Raw genomic sequence first — 15,750 nt, forward strand, 5'->3', positions numbered from 1 at the left:
CCGTCCACTGCGTCGTGGTAGGCCACGATAGGATTTGCCAGGGAGATGCTGTCGCGAGGAGCGTGAGATCTCAGAACCAAGTCAAGGTGGGCCAATAAGGAGCCACCAAGGTGACTTGTTCCTCGTCCTCCCTGATCTTGCACAGCACCAGTGCAAGAAGGTTCACTGGAGAAAATGCGTATTTGCGCAGCCCCCGGGGCAGCTGTGTGCCAATGTGTCTGTCCCGTGAGGTTCCTCTCAGGGAGTACCAGAGTGGAAAGTGTGTGTTTTCCTGAGAGTCAAAGAGATCTAGCTGTGCCATGCCAAATCTGCACCAAATCAGCTGGACCACCTGGGGGTGGGGCCTCCACTCTCGGCTGGGCAAAACCTGCCGTAACAGCGTGTCCAATGTTGTGTTATGGTTGCCAGGGATGTGAGTGGAGCGCAGTGACCTGAGTCGCTGCTGACTCCAAAGAAGGAGATGGCGGGCGAGTTGTGACATATGACAAGAGCGTACGCCGCCTTGGCGATTTATGTACGCTACTGTCACGGTGCTGTCTGAATGGATCAAGACATGTTTGCCCTGAATCAGTGGGAGAAGCCTCTGCAGGGCAAGAGATACAGCCAGCAACTCTAGGCGGTTGATGTGCCAACGCAGCTGGGGCCCTGTCCAGGAGCCAGGGGCAGCGTGCACGTTGCACACGGCACCCCAACCCTGTTGAGAGGCGTCTGTGGTGACCGCGACATGTCTGGAAATTATCAGTAGGGATACTCGCAGAAAACAGAGGTCTGTGCAAGGGTATGTGCCGAGGCACCATAACCATCTCGGGACTCGAGTCTGAAGCCAGTGCTGAAGCAGTCTCATATGCATCAACGCGAGTGGCGCAACCATGGCTGAGGATGCCACATGCCCCAGGAACCTCTGGAATTGTTTTAGAGGAACCGCTGTGCTGGGCTCAATGAGAGTGAGGTACCAGAGCACTGACTGCACGCGCTCATTGGTGAGGCACGCTGTTATTGAGACTGAGTCTAACTCCTTGCGGAGAAAAGAGATGCTCTGAACCGGGGCATTTTTGCTCTTTCCCAGTTGACCTGAAGCCCAAGATTGCTGAGGTGCTGAGCAAATGGTCCCTGTGAGCGCATAGTAAATCTAGAGAGTGAGCCAGAATGAGCCAGTCGTAGAGGTAATTGAGTGTGCAGATGCCCACTTCCCGTAGTGGGGCAAGGGCTGCCTCTGCGACCTTGGAGAAGATGCGAGGGGACAGGGACAGGCTGAAGGGAAGGACTTTGTACTGATACGCCTGGCCGTCGAACCGTAGAAAGGGTCGGTGTCGAGGCAAGATGGAGACGTGGAAGTACTTGTCCTTCAGGTCTACCGCCGCAAACTAACCTTGCTGTCGAACGCAGGTTGGATTCCTTCTCTGCGTGAGCATTTTGAACGGGAGTTTGTGTAAGGCCCTGTTGAGATCTCGCAAGTCCAAAATTGGTCGCAACCCACCACCTTTCTTGGGTACGATGAAGTAAGGGCTGTAGAAACCCTTCTTCATCTTGGCTGGAGGGACGAGCTCTATCGCATCCTTGAGAAGCAGAGTCATGATCTCTGCCCGTAAAGTGCTGGCTTTTTTGCCACATACAGGGGTGGAGCGAATACTGCTGAAACGAGATGGGAGCCGGGCGAATTGAATCATATAGCCGAGTCGGATGTTCCTGGCCAACTAACGCGATGGGTAGGACAGTGAAAGCCACGTGTCGAGACTCCGCGTGAGGGGCACTTGCCAGGTACCCATGTACCGGGTGGGGCTTCGCGGCGGTTGAGCAGGTAATAGCGTGTCGGGAGGCAGACGAGTGTCCCGAGGGTTGGGTGCTGAGAAAAGACTAAAAGCACTTACCATGCTCTGCACACCTGGCAGGGGGTGGGTTAGAGGTCCTGGAAAGGCGTCTTCAGAACTTGCCAGCGCGGATCCAGAGACAAGGTGACTGCGTCCGGGGAGTCGGGACTGTGGGATTTTGGAACCGGGGCACCGTGAGAACGGCTCACACCGGCTGGATGACCCTGGAAGTGGGAAAATTGCTCTTTTATTAACAGTGTGGAAAAACAAGGATTTTCCTGCCGTCCCTCCACCGGGGAACGGAGTGGTCTTGGTACCAGCTCTGGAGCGAACGTCAGACTCCCTGGTTCTTCTGTCCCAGGAGTGCAGGAGCCTTCCATGTCCTAGAGGAAGCTCTGGAGACAGGGGGTGTGCGCCGCATGCAAGGTGCTCGACGCTGGGGCTGAGAGCAGGGCCCGGGTTGAGGTGGAGCTGCCTGTTGCTTGGATGCAGGGGGACGCCTTCGGCGTAAGGGGGGGCGGAATTTTCCAGTCCAGCCTCGCGCTCACGGCGGCCCTGGAAAGCATAGTGGACATCCACGCATCAGCCTCAGACTGAGCGAGCAGACCCAAAGTTGGCAGCCCAGACGAGTCATTAGCATCAGACGCCAATGTGATGCTCTCCGATGCAGTGGCGATGTCGTCATCCAATTCCGGGGCCTCAAGGGAGAATACTGGCTGGCCGCGAGGTGATCCGCACTCATCCCAAGCTTTGACAGAAGCAAGCGAGCGTGCTGTGGTGTGGGTGGTTCATGGGGCAAAACCGAGCCCGTCGTCATCCCCAAATCGCCTTCATCGCCAGCCGGGTCGTCCTCAATCCAGTGGGAAGAAGGAGCGACGCAGAGGGCGGCTGAAGTGGCTTTCTCTCGTGAGGAAAGAAAGCCGCAACATTGCCATGGTTCTCGCACTGAGAACATGAACCATTCATTAAACACTGCCTGCGTGTGATCGCAGCCCATCTTATGGCCGTCAGAAGTGGAGAGACATCAACCGCATCCAGGAACTACACGGAGACGGAAAGACATCTTTAAAAAGACACGTCCTGAAAAGGACGTTCAATGCCTGCTGTGTATTGCTCTTTTATGAGGGAAACTCAAACACTTTTAGGGGGGAAAAAACCTCTTTTAGGCAGTGAAAGTGCTGTCGAAGCACCCAGGGGCGTGGACTGCACAGTGTGCAGAGAGAGAGAGAATGCCAGCTGGAAATGCGCCGTAGGATCCAACAACAGTACTTCTTCCCAGTAGTGGTGAGTGGAACAGTGGTGAACTCAACTTGTTGTTGCGAAGAAAAGGTCCGAAGAAAAAATCTGACTTCCCTTTATACCTGTATGTCCGGGGTGGGACATGCAAATTCTGTCTGCCAATTTCACATTGGCTTTTTCTCAAGTTCAGAGGTACGCAAGGCTCTCAATGAAGACCCCTTGTGTCAATTCATTCGACACAATGTCGAGTGAATGACAGAAGGGGAACGACACTCATCTGACTTGGCCTTGTTCCACTGCTCCCAGGTGCAGTTATTGTGCTCACGTGCCCATTTTAGGTGCTTCTGGCAGTGAATAGGGGTCATAATGGGCACTTTGACTGGTCTTCTTCTATGCAGCCCCATATGCAGCATGGTGTGATGCACTATGTGGCCATAACAGTTGGGCCCTTGTCAAAGTCGTTAAGGTCTTTACTCCTGCCCAATTCTCCTGCATTCATCACATTAACTAAGAGAACTGATTGTTTGCTTACCATCTAATCTATCCAGACACTGATATGTGGATTTGTTTAGGAGATGATCAACGTTATTCGTTTCACCTGCGAGTGGTCATAAAGTGGTGATAAGTTCTGGCCTATCAGTGTATACTATATATATATATATGCAGCAATGACAGCTTTGCAGATCCTTGACATTCTTGCAGTTAGTTTGTCCAGATACTTTGTCCACACTTCCTGTAGCATTTGCTATAGATGTGGCTGTCTTGTCAGGCACTTTTCACGCACCTTACAGTCTAGCTGATCCCCCATTCTAACCTTTTCTTTGTGTTTTTCTATTTTAAAAGTGGCTTTTTCTTTGCAATTCTTCCCAGAAGGCCACCACCCCTAAGTCTTCTCTTTACTGTTATACATATAACTGGTGTTGAGCGGGTAGAAGCTGTCAGTTGAGGACATGTGAGACATCTATCTAGAGAATGTATTATCCTCTTGTTTAGTTGTACATCTGGCCTTCCACATCTCTTTCTGTCTTGTTAGAGCAAGTTGTCCTTTGTCTTTGAAGAATGTAGTGTACACCTTTTTTTTAAATCTTCAGTTTTTTGGCTATTTCAAGCATTGTATTGTATCAATGATTTACTGATGAGTTTCTAGAGAAAGCTGTTTCTTTTTGTCATTTTGGTCTAATATTGACCTTAAGACATGCCAGTCTATTGCACACTGTTGCAACTCAAAAACGAACACAAAGACAATGTTAAGCTTCATTTAATGAACCAAATAGATTTCAACTCTGTTTGATATAATGACAAGTGATTTTCTAGTACCAAATCACAATTTATTATGATTACTCAAGGATAAGGTGTTGGAGTGATGGCTGCTGGAAATGGGGCCTGTCTAGATTTGATCAAAAATAACTTTTTTCAAATGGTGATGGTGTTGTTTTTTACATCAGTAATGTCCTGACTATACTTTGTGATCAGTTGAATCCCACTTTGGTGAATTAAAGTACCAATTTCCTTCTGAAACCGCAAAATCTGTACATTATTTCATACGTTTGGCCACCAGTGTATGTATACGCAAGCGGGGGCAGCGTAACTGCTGCTCTCGTGCATACTCATGAATGTGCACAGGAGAGCAACAGTCGGTAAGGTTTTCACAAAATAATACATTACATTTTTATTTGTGTCTCACCAAACCTTATTGTATGCCTTCGATCAGAACAATATACAAACAACAATTTATCAGACTTCTGAATTATACTTTTGAAGCTTGAAGAGGTGGTCACCATAAACTTCCATTGTATGACATCACTGAGCACAATGTTTTCCACAATTTCTCCCTTTTTTTTAAGAAAAAGAAAGAAAGTAAAATGGGGTTACAATAACACAGTGGTGAGTACACAATGACTGATTTTTGTTGAACTATCCCTTTAAGTTAAAGATGGTAAACTTTACCATTCAACTGAACGATGCCCATCTATTTTATACATTAAGTTCATCGCTCTATCCATGCACTTAAAGCATCCTTAAATGTTTATTGTTTTTGTTTTTTTGGGCACATTTATTTTTAACTGCTTAATCATATTAGATTTATGGGGTGGCCGAAAATACAACTTAAAAAATCTACTTTATCACAATGTTTCTCATAAAATTCATTAGAAAAAATGAAAATAGACAGATATTTGATTATTATTTGCATATATAGCCAGATATCATTATTTTTTATTTTTATTACTTTCTTCCTTCTTGGACTTTCAACCTCTTTTGTTACTACCTCTTTCTTAGATGCTGGACACATTCTCTTTTGCACACACCTGGCACACAAAAGGGCTTCATTAATATATTGTTAATTCACTTTCCATAAACATTAAACATAACTATTATCATGCTGGAATACTTATTCCTTTTTGTGTTTGCCTTGTTTATTTTTATTACTTATTAACTAACTTGTATTATTCTAACTAGATTCATCCATTCATGTGGCAATAATGCTAAATCATACAAAACATAATCCCCAGCACATAGTAGGCTTAAAAAAAAGAGATATTTAGCCAGTTTTTAATTACTGTGAAGTAGATTATGACGGGATCTTTATATGATTTCTGGATTATCCAAGAAAAGTAGAACAAGTTGTGGTTTGGAATGACTAAGTTGTGGCATAATGATAGTAGCTCATAAAAGACATTGCAAGCAACCTATTTGACTTAAGACAGTTTGTAGTTAAAGGGATAGTTCACTCAAAAATTTTAATTATCTCATCACATCCTTACCCTCATTCCATCTCAAACTCATGTATGACTTTCTTAAACAGAACACAAATAAAGATTTTTTTGAAGGATATATTATGTGTTTAATGCAGTGGGGTAAGAAACTTTCAAGCTCCAAAAAGGACATAAAGGCAACATAAAAGTAATCCATATGACTCGAGTGGTTTAATCCATGTCTTGTAAAGCGATATTATCACTTTGGGTGAGAAACAGACCATAATTGATTAGCGCTCTGCACATGCATCTGCTGATGTCAAGATTTTTAGTGAATAAGGACTTCAGAAGACATGGATTAAACCATCTAGTGTAAAAAATGACTAGAAAAACAATGTTTGCATGGACACCAGAAAGTGGATTGTTGTGAGAAAGCAGTGTTCTGGTTTACATTCACTGTATAAGCAGTGAACTATTTACTCCCATAGACATGCGACTCAGTGAGTAAGCAACTTTCTCCACAGCAACGTAATTGCATCGCGACACTTGTGTAAATAACAAACATGACATCCAAGGAAGACTTTGCTATTTTATTCTCTGTTGCTTCATATAATTTTAGATATTAGTATTACTTGTTGCTGTATTTGTTTCCGTAACTTTGCATCGCTACCTGCAGCAGAATTGCGCTGCAATAGTGGGGTTTCCCTCTTTTGTAAAACTTCGGGATTCCCCCAGTGTATGAGCACATAAACGCAAACTTGAGGGACAGTCGCTATTTTACTTTTTTGTGGATATTAAAGGGATATATTATAGTTTATAGTGTATTTGCTTTTCCTACTGTACTCCCAGAAATGTTGAATTCTTTCCAATGTTTTAACTTGATGTTGGGTCCCATCCTATGACGTATGTTGTCCGGTCTGTGCTCCATATGCGCACTCTTAAAACACCAATCAGAATGACGCTTATGTGTTTAAATGGCCACATTAAGCCGTGTTTTCTGGGAAAAATTTAGTGTGTTAAACTTTCTTTGAATCCCTTAAATGTTGTAAGGAAATCTGTGTTCTCGTTTACATGATGTTTCAGAATGCTGCTTTCTGCAAAAACCCTGGAATAAGCTCTTTACTTAAGTGCAAGTAAATGTGGTCAATGTCTCCAATGAGATATCAAGTGATGCCTGCAGGAAGAAAACTTTGACTCATGGGACACAGTCATTGGCTGACAACATTTGCAATTTTGGTCTGTTCCTCACACAAAACTATTGTATGAATTTAGACATGAAACAGAATAAATCACATGAGTCATAAGAAGATTGGAATGAACGTGAGTAAATTATGTCAAAATATTTTGGTGAGCAATCCCTGTTAATATTTTCTGTGTACAGTACTATGTTTAATTGTTTCTTTATTTTAAAGATTAAAGGAGTCAAACGGTTGAATTAAAACTCCTAATGCCATTACTGAAGGCTATTTTGCATCTCTCCCACCGACTTGGTAGACACCAACAGTATGTGTCTGATAGTAGTGTTATCTGTCATCAGAACAGAGTACAATACCTCCCTCTACCTCAGGCCAAACTCTTAAAAACCCGTAAGTCAGTTTGCAAATTAATGTAATAAGTTTAAAAAACAGATTAATCCTCATCTTGTTTCAGAACAGTCTGTGAAGTTCTTGTTTAAACTAAAATAAAAATGTATATAATAAGTGATAACAGTTATGTTAGTGTCCCCAGTAATGTGGAACACACAAAGACATATTTTCTACTTGCAACAAGACATCAGCAGTCGGTCACAGCAGCCCCCTCAAAAGTAAATTAAAATCTATATGTCTATGGATGAAACACTATCATATTGTGGTAAAAACATGTTAACAAATCATCACATTTTCTAAAATAATCATTGGTTTCGCAACTTAACCTCACATGTACTTTTTTGCTAAACCTTATTGTTTTGTCAGGCAACCTAAAAATGTGCTTACATATGTAGGCAATCCAAATTAACTGGTTTTATACAATGTATAAAGCACAATATATTAAATATGACAGGATCAGCCAGACGGTAAGGGAATGTCAAGGATATTATTGGTCAGAACAGGTCAAATTTGCTCCTTAAGAGAGCAAATGCATATTTTCAGTATAGCATTTCGATTTGCCATTCAGAAGATGTTTGCCATGTCTTATTGCATGTCATTTTCATGTTGTGATTGTGGAGCCTTTTCAACAATGTTTATGTCCAGTATTGTTATGTAGATGTCACTGGAAATGTTTTGTTTTATTTGCATTCAAATGACCATCCCTGCTGGACTGTCACTAAAGGCAATTTGCAAACTCATCAAGCCCTCATGAATGAAGTAGTTGGGAACAACAAATAATATCTGGCAGCCTGTCTGCATGAATTCCTTACTGCATTATTGAATTGGAAATGGCAAATGTGGAAAATGCTGTCAGACTATGCAAAAAATGTTACACAGAAATAAATGCTGCAAAAGATTAGATAAATTTATCAAATAAATAATGTATTGTCTTACAGACTGTAATAAGAATAATTAACTTTAATTGTAAGATGCAAAGGGAAGTCTGTCCTGGAATCACTATCGCTATCGAAAATCATCATACGTTGTGGGAGGAACGGGGTTCAAGGAAACACAAATCTAACGTGTGGATAGAGGAACACTTCCTTCTACCCTGCACTCCTGAAGGGGAATTCCATGTCAATGTGCAGCATATAAAAATCATGTGCTCCTGCCTAACTGTACACTCTTCTGTTAGACTGCAAAACATGCCCTATTTCTGCAGTTAATAAATACACAATTCATAGCGTGACCTTTCAATTATTAAGTCGTGCCACACCATATCACACAGTTAAAAGAGACATGGGGCATTGTATATTATAAAGGAAGACTGATACCTTGAGTAGTTAAAAATAATATTGTATATGCATATAATTCAGTCCACAATTGCACACATAAAGCATGATGTCTTTGGCATCTTGTATTTCTATAAACGTAGGCTACCGGACTATCTTAAAATGCACTCATACTTTAAGTGTATGATCTGCTTATCATTTAGAAATTACATTTAAAATGTGTTATGACTTTTACAACTCGACATTTCTTCCCTGTCCCCTTTTACCATTTTATACACTTTAAGAAGTCAGCTTAAATGTGAATCCAGTTAGAGAAATCGTTGCATTTTTATAATACTTTAATTAGCTTAATTTTTCTTCAATAAAGTTTTAAATTAATTACAATATATAAAAAGGATATTTGTTTCCATTTATAATGATTATTATTATTAATATATATATATATATATATATATATATATATATATATATATATATATATATATATATATATATATATATATATATATATATATATATATATTATGTTGTTTATTATATTTATTATTTATTTATTTTTATAACTGTGGATAACGGGTTATTCCTTTTAAATCATTAGCTTAATAAGTGTGTGATAAGTTCTTCCATCATTTGCTTATGGGACGACCTGTTTAGAGATAAAGACATGTTACATCTGCGGCATTTTGGTGCCACTTAAGTGTGACAGCGTAGTTGTACAGCATTATTTATTGTTTCGATAAGAACTTAAAAGATACAGAAACGGTCTGTTAAATAAAAGTTTATTGACAAACTGCATTTATTAAACAGCTTTCGGTTATAATAGGTCTAAGTGTATTTTCTTTCTTCTTTATTTCTTTTCTTTTTTTCTTTTCTTGCATTTGGCCAATGCTGATATGCATGTTGTTGCTTTTTTCTTTTCTTTGACGCTTCTTATCTTTGCCTCAAGTCTGTGAAGCAACCTGTTTGTACATGTGAATTTTGTTTTCCCCAATGAGGAATGATGAACTGTTGGCATCAGTTATAAACTGCTTTATAAAGCTATAGAAGTATTTGCACGTTTGCTGATTTCCCCCATAAATCCAAGCCATTTAAATAAATGATTGGAGCAGAATTACGAAAAAATATGTTTATTGTAGAAAAGATAAATGAAAAATTTGTTCGTAAATTATACTCACACATTTAGCTCTGCAATCAACCTTGTTGCTTATCAAACTATTCTCCACTATACACTAATCCCAATCATGCATTCTGTCACTGCTTGTTTCCTTGACCTAAACTAAAATATAACAAATGCAACTTATTCAGTTATGACACTGGGTCGTCCCACAAAGTGCTTCAGATCATTTTACAAGTAACACATATCTGAGTTTGAAATATTCCTTCTGAAATAATTGTCGTCACTATATGAAAACATACAGTCTGATGAGCCATATGGCGCATATTCTGAGGTCGGCATGCCATCCTGCAGACTGGACCAGTGCGACAGACAAAAGCAATGCTGTAGGTTACAATGCTGATAGTGGTAATTTTCTGGAGAGAAATTGGAGCTCAAATCCATCCGTGTTGGGGAGCTGTAACACGATGAAGATGAAGAGTGTGACTGAGGGGGGGAATAACTGTTGTAATCGACAGGACTGGGTAAATTTAAGGAGTCTGATGGTGAGCTCGAAACCTGGGAAGACAAAGATCACATAAATATTTAGAGAGCGTATAAAGGCGTGTTAAACACTGCGAGTGTGGGTTTAAAGCGTAAAGTAGATGGTCAAGTTGTATTAGAGATTAAAATAACCGAACACATACCAGGTTGGCACCATAGATGTCCGTATTTGAAGGTATATATCCATTTGACCACTGCGCAGATGTGGGACACACGATATTACTGCCGCTGAAAGTCTCAGGTGGCATCATGTTCATCATCTGTTGATGATCAAACGCATTCTCCATCTGGATGTTGGCATTTTCAGTATAGGGACGTGTCTGAAAATAGGACTCTGGAGCTTGCCTCTCAGAGAAGATATCAAGATGAGCTGTGGGGAAAGACAGAGAAAATACTGACTTGAGCACCCGAGAACATTTAAATTAGGCCAGTAAGAATTGAGATGATGTCACCAGACCATCAGCCAACAGCTAAATCACATTTGAATAGTAGTTTATAAATAGGAGATCATTCAGGAGATCTCTAATGAGCCCCTATGTGGTGTTTGTTTGTTTTTTAGCTAGTTATTTTTTTCCTTACAACTGAGATGTGGTGCCTGACCATGGATGAAATTGATTTCTATTTGGAGGCTGTAAGTTGCATGCAGTCAGTATATTTTGTTTGGTCTTGATCAGGTTTCTTGACGAAATTCAAGCTCTGACATGTTAGCATGAGGGTTTATTAGTATAGTTGGCTACTTACAAAACTTTAATCTGCTTGTAAGATTATTGTAATTTGAAGCGTTTTTAAACAGTGACGTAATTCTTGACTGAGACAAAATCACGAGACAGCACTTTTACTTGTGTCTAGACAAGAGAAAGTTAATAATTTCTCAAACTTACTATTCAAGGTTGCAGAGCAGTCATTGCGACCATCCATGGCTTGTGATTTCTACAGGGTTGAAAAGAGATGGAAATTATAGACACAATTTTTTTTTATTAACAAGAGTTTTTTTTGTGTGTGTGTGGTTTACAAGGTCATATTTTAGGCTACAAAATAGCAATTATGACCCCTGGTGTCCCTGTATTTTAAACGGCTTTAAAAACAAACTAAACACATTTTTTGTTATTGTAGAAATACCAAAATGTTTCTGTGAGGGTTAGGTGTAGGGGTTAGGTGATAGAATATGTAGTTTGTACGGTAAAATCAGACTGTCTATGGAGAGTCCTCATAATGATAGAAGTACCAATATATGTGTGTGTGTGTGTGTGAGAGAGAGACGGGGGGGGGGGGGGTGATATGTGAAAAATAGCACAAATATTCCGTTATTTTTTCATGTTCATACTGAAACTTGGAGCGCAGGCCTGAGGGGCGTGGCGCGTCTCGTTGTTGATTTAATTTAGTCTCTCACTGTCCACGCTTCATTTTATGCTGCTACAGTGACTGCACGCCCTTTCACTGTCTGTATACGATTTTCATTGTATTTCCAACACAATTGTTTACCATTGTGATTTTCTGTGCCTGCAGGGCTCTGTGTTTCTGCAGTAACTCCTTAACGGTCGTCTTCACACGCACACCTTGGTATACCTTGGGTTTATCTGCTGAAAAAATAAACATTAAAAGGTTAATTGTGTTTGATTGTATTTTTGTTTGGTCACCGTTATTATTATTTTTAATGCAACTTTTTGGTGCAAATGTAGACTGACTCAAAAGTAGTGTTTGCAGAACAAAATCACGTTTAATAGGCCAAAGGAGAAAAATAAGTGATGTCACATAATTTCTTACACGTTTAAAATACGCATTTTTATTTGTGGGAACCTTTCTACATCGTTAGCCATGTAAAATTTGTCCTGGGAAAACGCAGAAAAATACTCACACTTATTTGCTCAAGATTACATGTTGTACTTTGCCCGTCTTCCCAGTGAAAAGCTCAGCATGGTGCATTAGTGACCCGGCAGCGAATGGGTTAGTTTTTTGCTTTACAATAGACAGTAGAGAATTTCTCCAGCGGAAAAAAAAGCTCTCCAGCCATCTTTGTCACTGGACGACAGTTTTCAATTGGGGGGCTGTGTAGTAGCTTATAATTGAGCTGAAAATATAACAAAATTCACCTAAAACCCTAAACCGCAGAGTTATCTATGTATTGACTCAACTAATGTTCAAAAGGCGCACTGAGCTGGTTTTGCGTAAAACAGCAAAAACACATTGAACGCTTCTTGGGAGACAAGCAGGAAGAGAAACTTCCCCAGCAGACAGCACTACGAGTGAACAAAGTAAGTAAAATAATCACAGCAATGCATACACAGACATTTGTAAATGCATAGAACAATGTAACTTTAACTCGGTTCTTGTCCCATAAAATGCGATTTTGATTTGGCGCAAAAACATTTCGATTTTTTTTTCGAGCGCTCTGTCTATTATCTGCAAACTGGTGTGCGAGATTGCCTTAAAAGTCTCCAGATAAGTTGGTTTTCGCGATCCTCTCTACAAATCATAAGTTTATTCTTGATATAATTAATGGGGCAGTCCTCTCTCTTCCTAAAAGAGCGAAGCCGCGCCTAATAACGTCCCCCCAAAAATGAAATGTGTAAAAAATAGACGAAAAAAACAAAAAAACAGTTGTCCTTCTTTCCTAATTTTTTAATTGGTTGTTCAGCCTCGTAAAGACATACACAGAGTGACGTCTACCTGATCCATGTATGTATGTATGTAAATATAAATATATAAATATATATTCTGTCATAAGTCATTCAAAACAACGCCACGCCATGGCGAGTTCATGGAGGCAGTTGAGTTTAAAGAAGGGCAAAAGTTGCGCAGATGTTGATAAGATGGTACAGAAAAGTCCTTCGGCAGTGTCTTGATGGGTCGTTGATTGATAAACCGTTTCTAATAAATATTCATATTCGTTCTGGAGTCCCAGACATGTTTGAATCCTTGTTAAAATATTTTTCTTTAGTAAAAATCATTTGAGTCATCGTTATCAGATGCCAGTTTGTTATTCAGAGTCTTGATATTAACACGGTGGCCGACATCGTGAGGTATAAAATAACAGATTAAAAGCATATCTTCAATTTATACCATGTTAATTTATACTTGAAGAAAAGTTGAGTAGAAAAAAAAAATACAAGACAGCCAGAAATCCCATCAGAACTCTTATAAAAGAATAAAAGAATCCCTTAAATATTCCTCAAAAGTAGTTTAACTGCAAGAAATTCCATATATTTCATCCAAAATATATTATTACACTCGTTTATTTTAGTTTAATCCTCAGTAAATGTGGTTACCTTTGGAAAATAATAGTAAGGTTGCATCCTTTGAATACACATTTCCAAGAAACGTTGTCTAATTTGTTTATTGCATTGAACTAATTTCTGTTTTTAATGTTTTTCAGGTTGCCCAAGACGTACATAATACATATGCAAGAAAAAAAGAATATTCACTTACCAGACATATTGGCCTGAAAAGGAGGAAAACTCTGGAAGATCTACAGTGAAATAACCCAACGTCAGTTCTTTGCTCTATTAAATGGGCAATAACGAATTATTCACAAAAGTCTCAAAAAGTCTCAACAAAGTAACCTCAAAACACTCTCAGGACATACAATTATACAGTAATATAGCTAGGGATATTTTAGTTTGAGTTTTTCTTGCCTCATCCCTACTATTTAAAACCCCAAGAACTCAATGATTTGACAATGATTTGATTGCGCGATACTTTCAATTTGAATATTCAAAGGCTTCGTAAAAAGACTTATTTCTTAGTGATATTCGCTATTAGAGTGCATATAACAACATCTCTTTTAACAGAATGTTGTGTTATTTCACATTTTGACATCAAACAAATACATATTTTTTACATTTTATCATCCTTTTGATGTTGGAGATTGGAGACTCACTTAGAAGCACTATTTCAACTTTGCAATGACACTGAAGGCTCAAATAAAGTTTATAGGATATGACACATTTTAAACATCTTCTGTAATAGGCAGTCTTGTAAAAAAAATTACATATTACGTCGTTTGGCTCAGATTTATGCTGGTTTTTAAGAATTATTGGAGTGGTGGGCGTGGCATATAGCAGCCATGTTTGTCATCAGGACAATTGGGACTTCTGCTTAAATACAGGTACTGGCATATTGGAGGCAGACATAGGAAGAGTATAGGAATTAAACTCTGTCTATATGTTAATGCATAGCTTATTATTTAATTGTTTACTTTTAATCTCCGTTATTAAAAATCTTCAGTATTAGCCACATGTCAAACTCATTAAGTCTCGGAAAACATCAGTGCTCACTGTCATGTTTATTCATTTTTTACACATTAGGATAATGATTTTTTTTTTATGCAATTGGGTAATTCATCGTCTTATATCTATAATCATATTAGAGCTCATCATGAATTTATAATTAGGAGGTGGGATGCTGTTGATGCTCAGTGATGCTGAGTTACCAACCTGAACAGCAACCTGCTTTTGTTCAAATAATAATTCTCCGAATATAGTAATTAAAATTTAAATATACAAACGGCATCGGCTTATAAAAAAAATAAAAAAAATAAATAAAAAAATCACCTTTTTGAAATGTACTCATGATTTATCTCAGTGTAGTTAATCGAGCCTATGAGATTCATGAGCGCATATAGCCTCTAGAATTTCTGACATGCAGGTGCTTCTTCTTTTTTTTTTTTTTTTTTTTTGGTCTAAGGAATTGAAGTTGGAAAAGCCCGTTATGTGTAAAGTAACTAATTTAAACACATCTTGAAAGTTTCGTGGTCAGGCCAGGAAAATAAGGACAAATGCATGCGTTTATAAAACATTACTTGACGAATTCTGTCTTTAAACTTATTTTTGGGATCGATCAGAACTGCATCTCTGAGGAACAGCGGACATTTACCCCTTTGATATTTTGTTCAGTACAAACAATCTATTGAAAACAGCTCTTGGTTTAAGGGGGGAAAAAAATCATACTAATATCAAGCAAATATCAGTGAAATGCTCAGACCTTTAATAACGAATAACTCTTTTACACTCTGCACCGCTATGAAATCCATCACAGCCGGGCATGAGAAGGTTATTGTGAGATGAATGACGCCGCCTGGTGCTTAAACCGTGTCACGCACAAGCTTTACCATATAAAGGTTGTGTGCAACAGTATTTCATCTAATTATGACGCATTGAAAATTCAAGTCTTTTATTTTTCACGTGTCTTGGTGTCAGTAAAATATAGGGGAGCTATATGTTGTAACACGGGGTGAGTATAATAGCATCACCAATTAGAAATAAAAAGGGAAAATCATGCCCATCATCCTGAAAGTATTATAAGTCTCTGTATAAAATATTAAATAAAAAACTATTTTGATGTAATCAATAACGTTTTCACGTGTGGTTTATTAATTTGATTTGCGATTAATGGTTATTAAACGACAGAACTGGTTTCATTTGAATCAGCAGGTTATATTGTTTAATTTGATATATTACATCCAAACAAGTTTCTCACAAACAAGGGAAAAGAAAA

At 39.1% G+C, this 15,750-nt stretch overlaps 1 protein-coding gene across 4 annotated transcripts; it reads right to left on the reverse strand.

Moving 5' to 3' along the window:
* Positions 1-9,711: 9,711 nt before the first annotated feature.
* Positions 9,712-15,563, reverse strand: LOC127629447 (POU Class 2 homeobox-associating factor 3-like). 4 transcript variants are annotated; one of them, XM_052106550.1, is made up of 5 exons: positions 13,684-15,563; positions 11,740-11,834; positions 11,139-11,187; positions 10,401-10,627; positions 9,712-10,272 (listed from the first exon to the last, which is right to left on the reverse strand). In XM_052106550.1, exons 1-5 carry the CDS (start codon positions 13,688-13,690, stop codon positions 9,946-9,948), a joined length of 705 nt encoding a protein of 234 aa, XP_051962510.1. In that variant the 5' UTR covers positions 13,691-15,563; the 3' UTR covers positions 9,712-9,945. The 4 variants fall into 4 exon arrangements, with proteins under 4 accessions (XP_051962510.1, XP_051962509.1, XP_051962512.1 ...); XM_052106549.1 differs by having other exon boundaries at positions 11,740-11,837; XM_052106552.1 differs by lacking the exon at positions 13,684-15,563 and adding an exon at positions 12,113-12,239 and having other exon boundaries at positions 11,740-11,837.
* Between the last annotated feature and the right edge of the window lie 187 nt (positions 15,564-15,750).

Source organism: Xyrauchen texanus, chromosome 36, assembly GCF_025860055.1.
Source record: "Xyrauchen texanus isolate HMW12.3.18 chromosome 36, RBS_HiC_50CHRs, whole genome shotgun sequence".
Classification (NCBI taxonomy): domain Eukaryota; kingdom Metazoa; phylum Chordata; class Actinopteri; order Cypriniformes; family Catostomidae; genus Xyrauchen; species Xyrauchen texanus.

Coding starts and splice junctions, on each gene's coding strand:
- LOC127629447 (XM_052106548.1), bottom strand. CDS start 11,853: ATGTTTATTTTTTCAGCAGATAAACCCAAGGTATACCAAGGTGTGCGT. Junction 11,188..11,739: donor AGGCACAGAAAATCACAATG/GTAAACAATTGT, acceptor TCAACCCTGTAG/AAATCACAAGCCATGGATGG. Junction 10,628..11,138: donor CTGCTCTGCAACCTTGAATA/GTAAGTTTGAGA, acceptor CTTTCCCCACAG/CTCATCTTGATATCTTCTCT.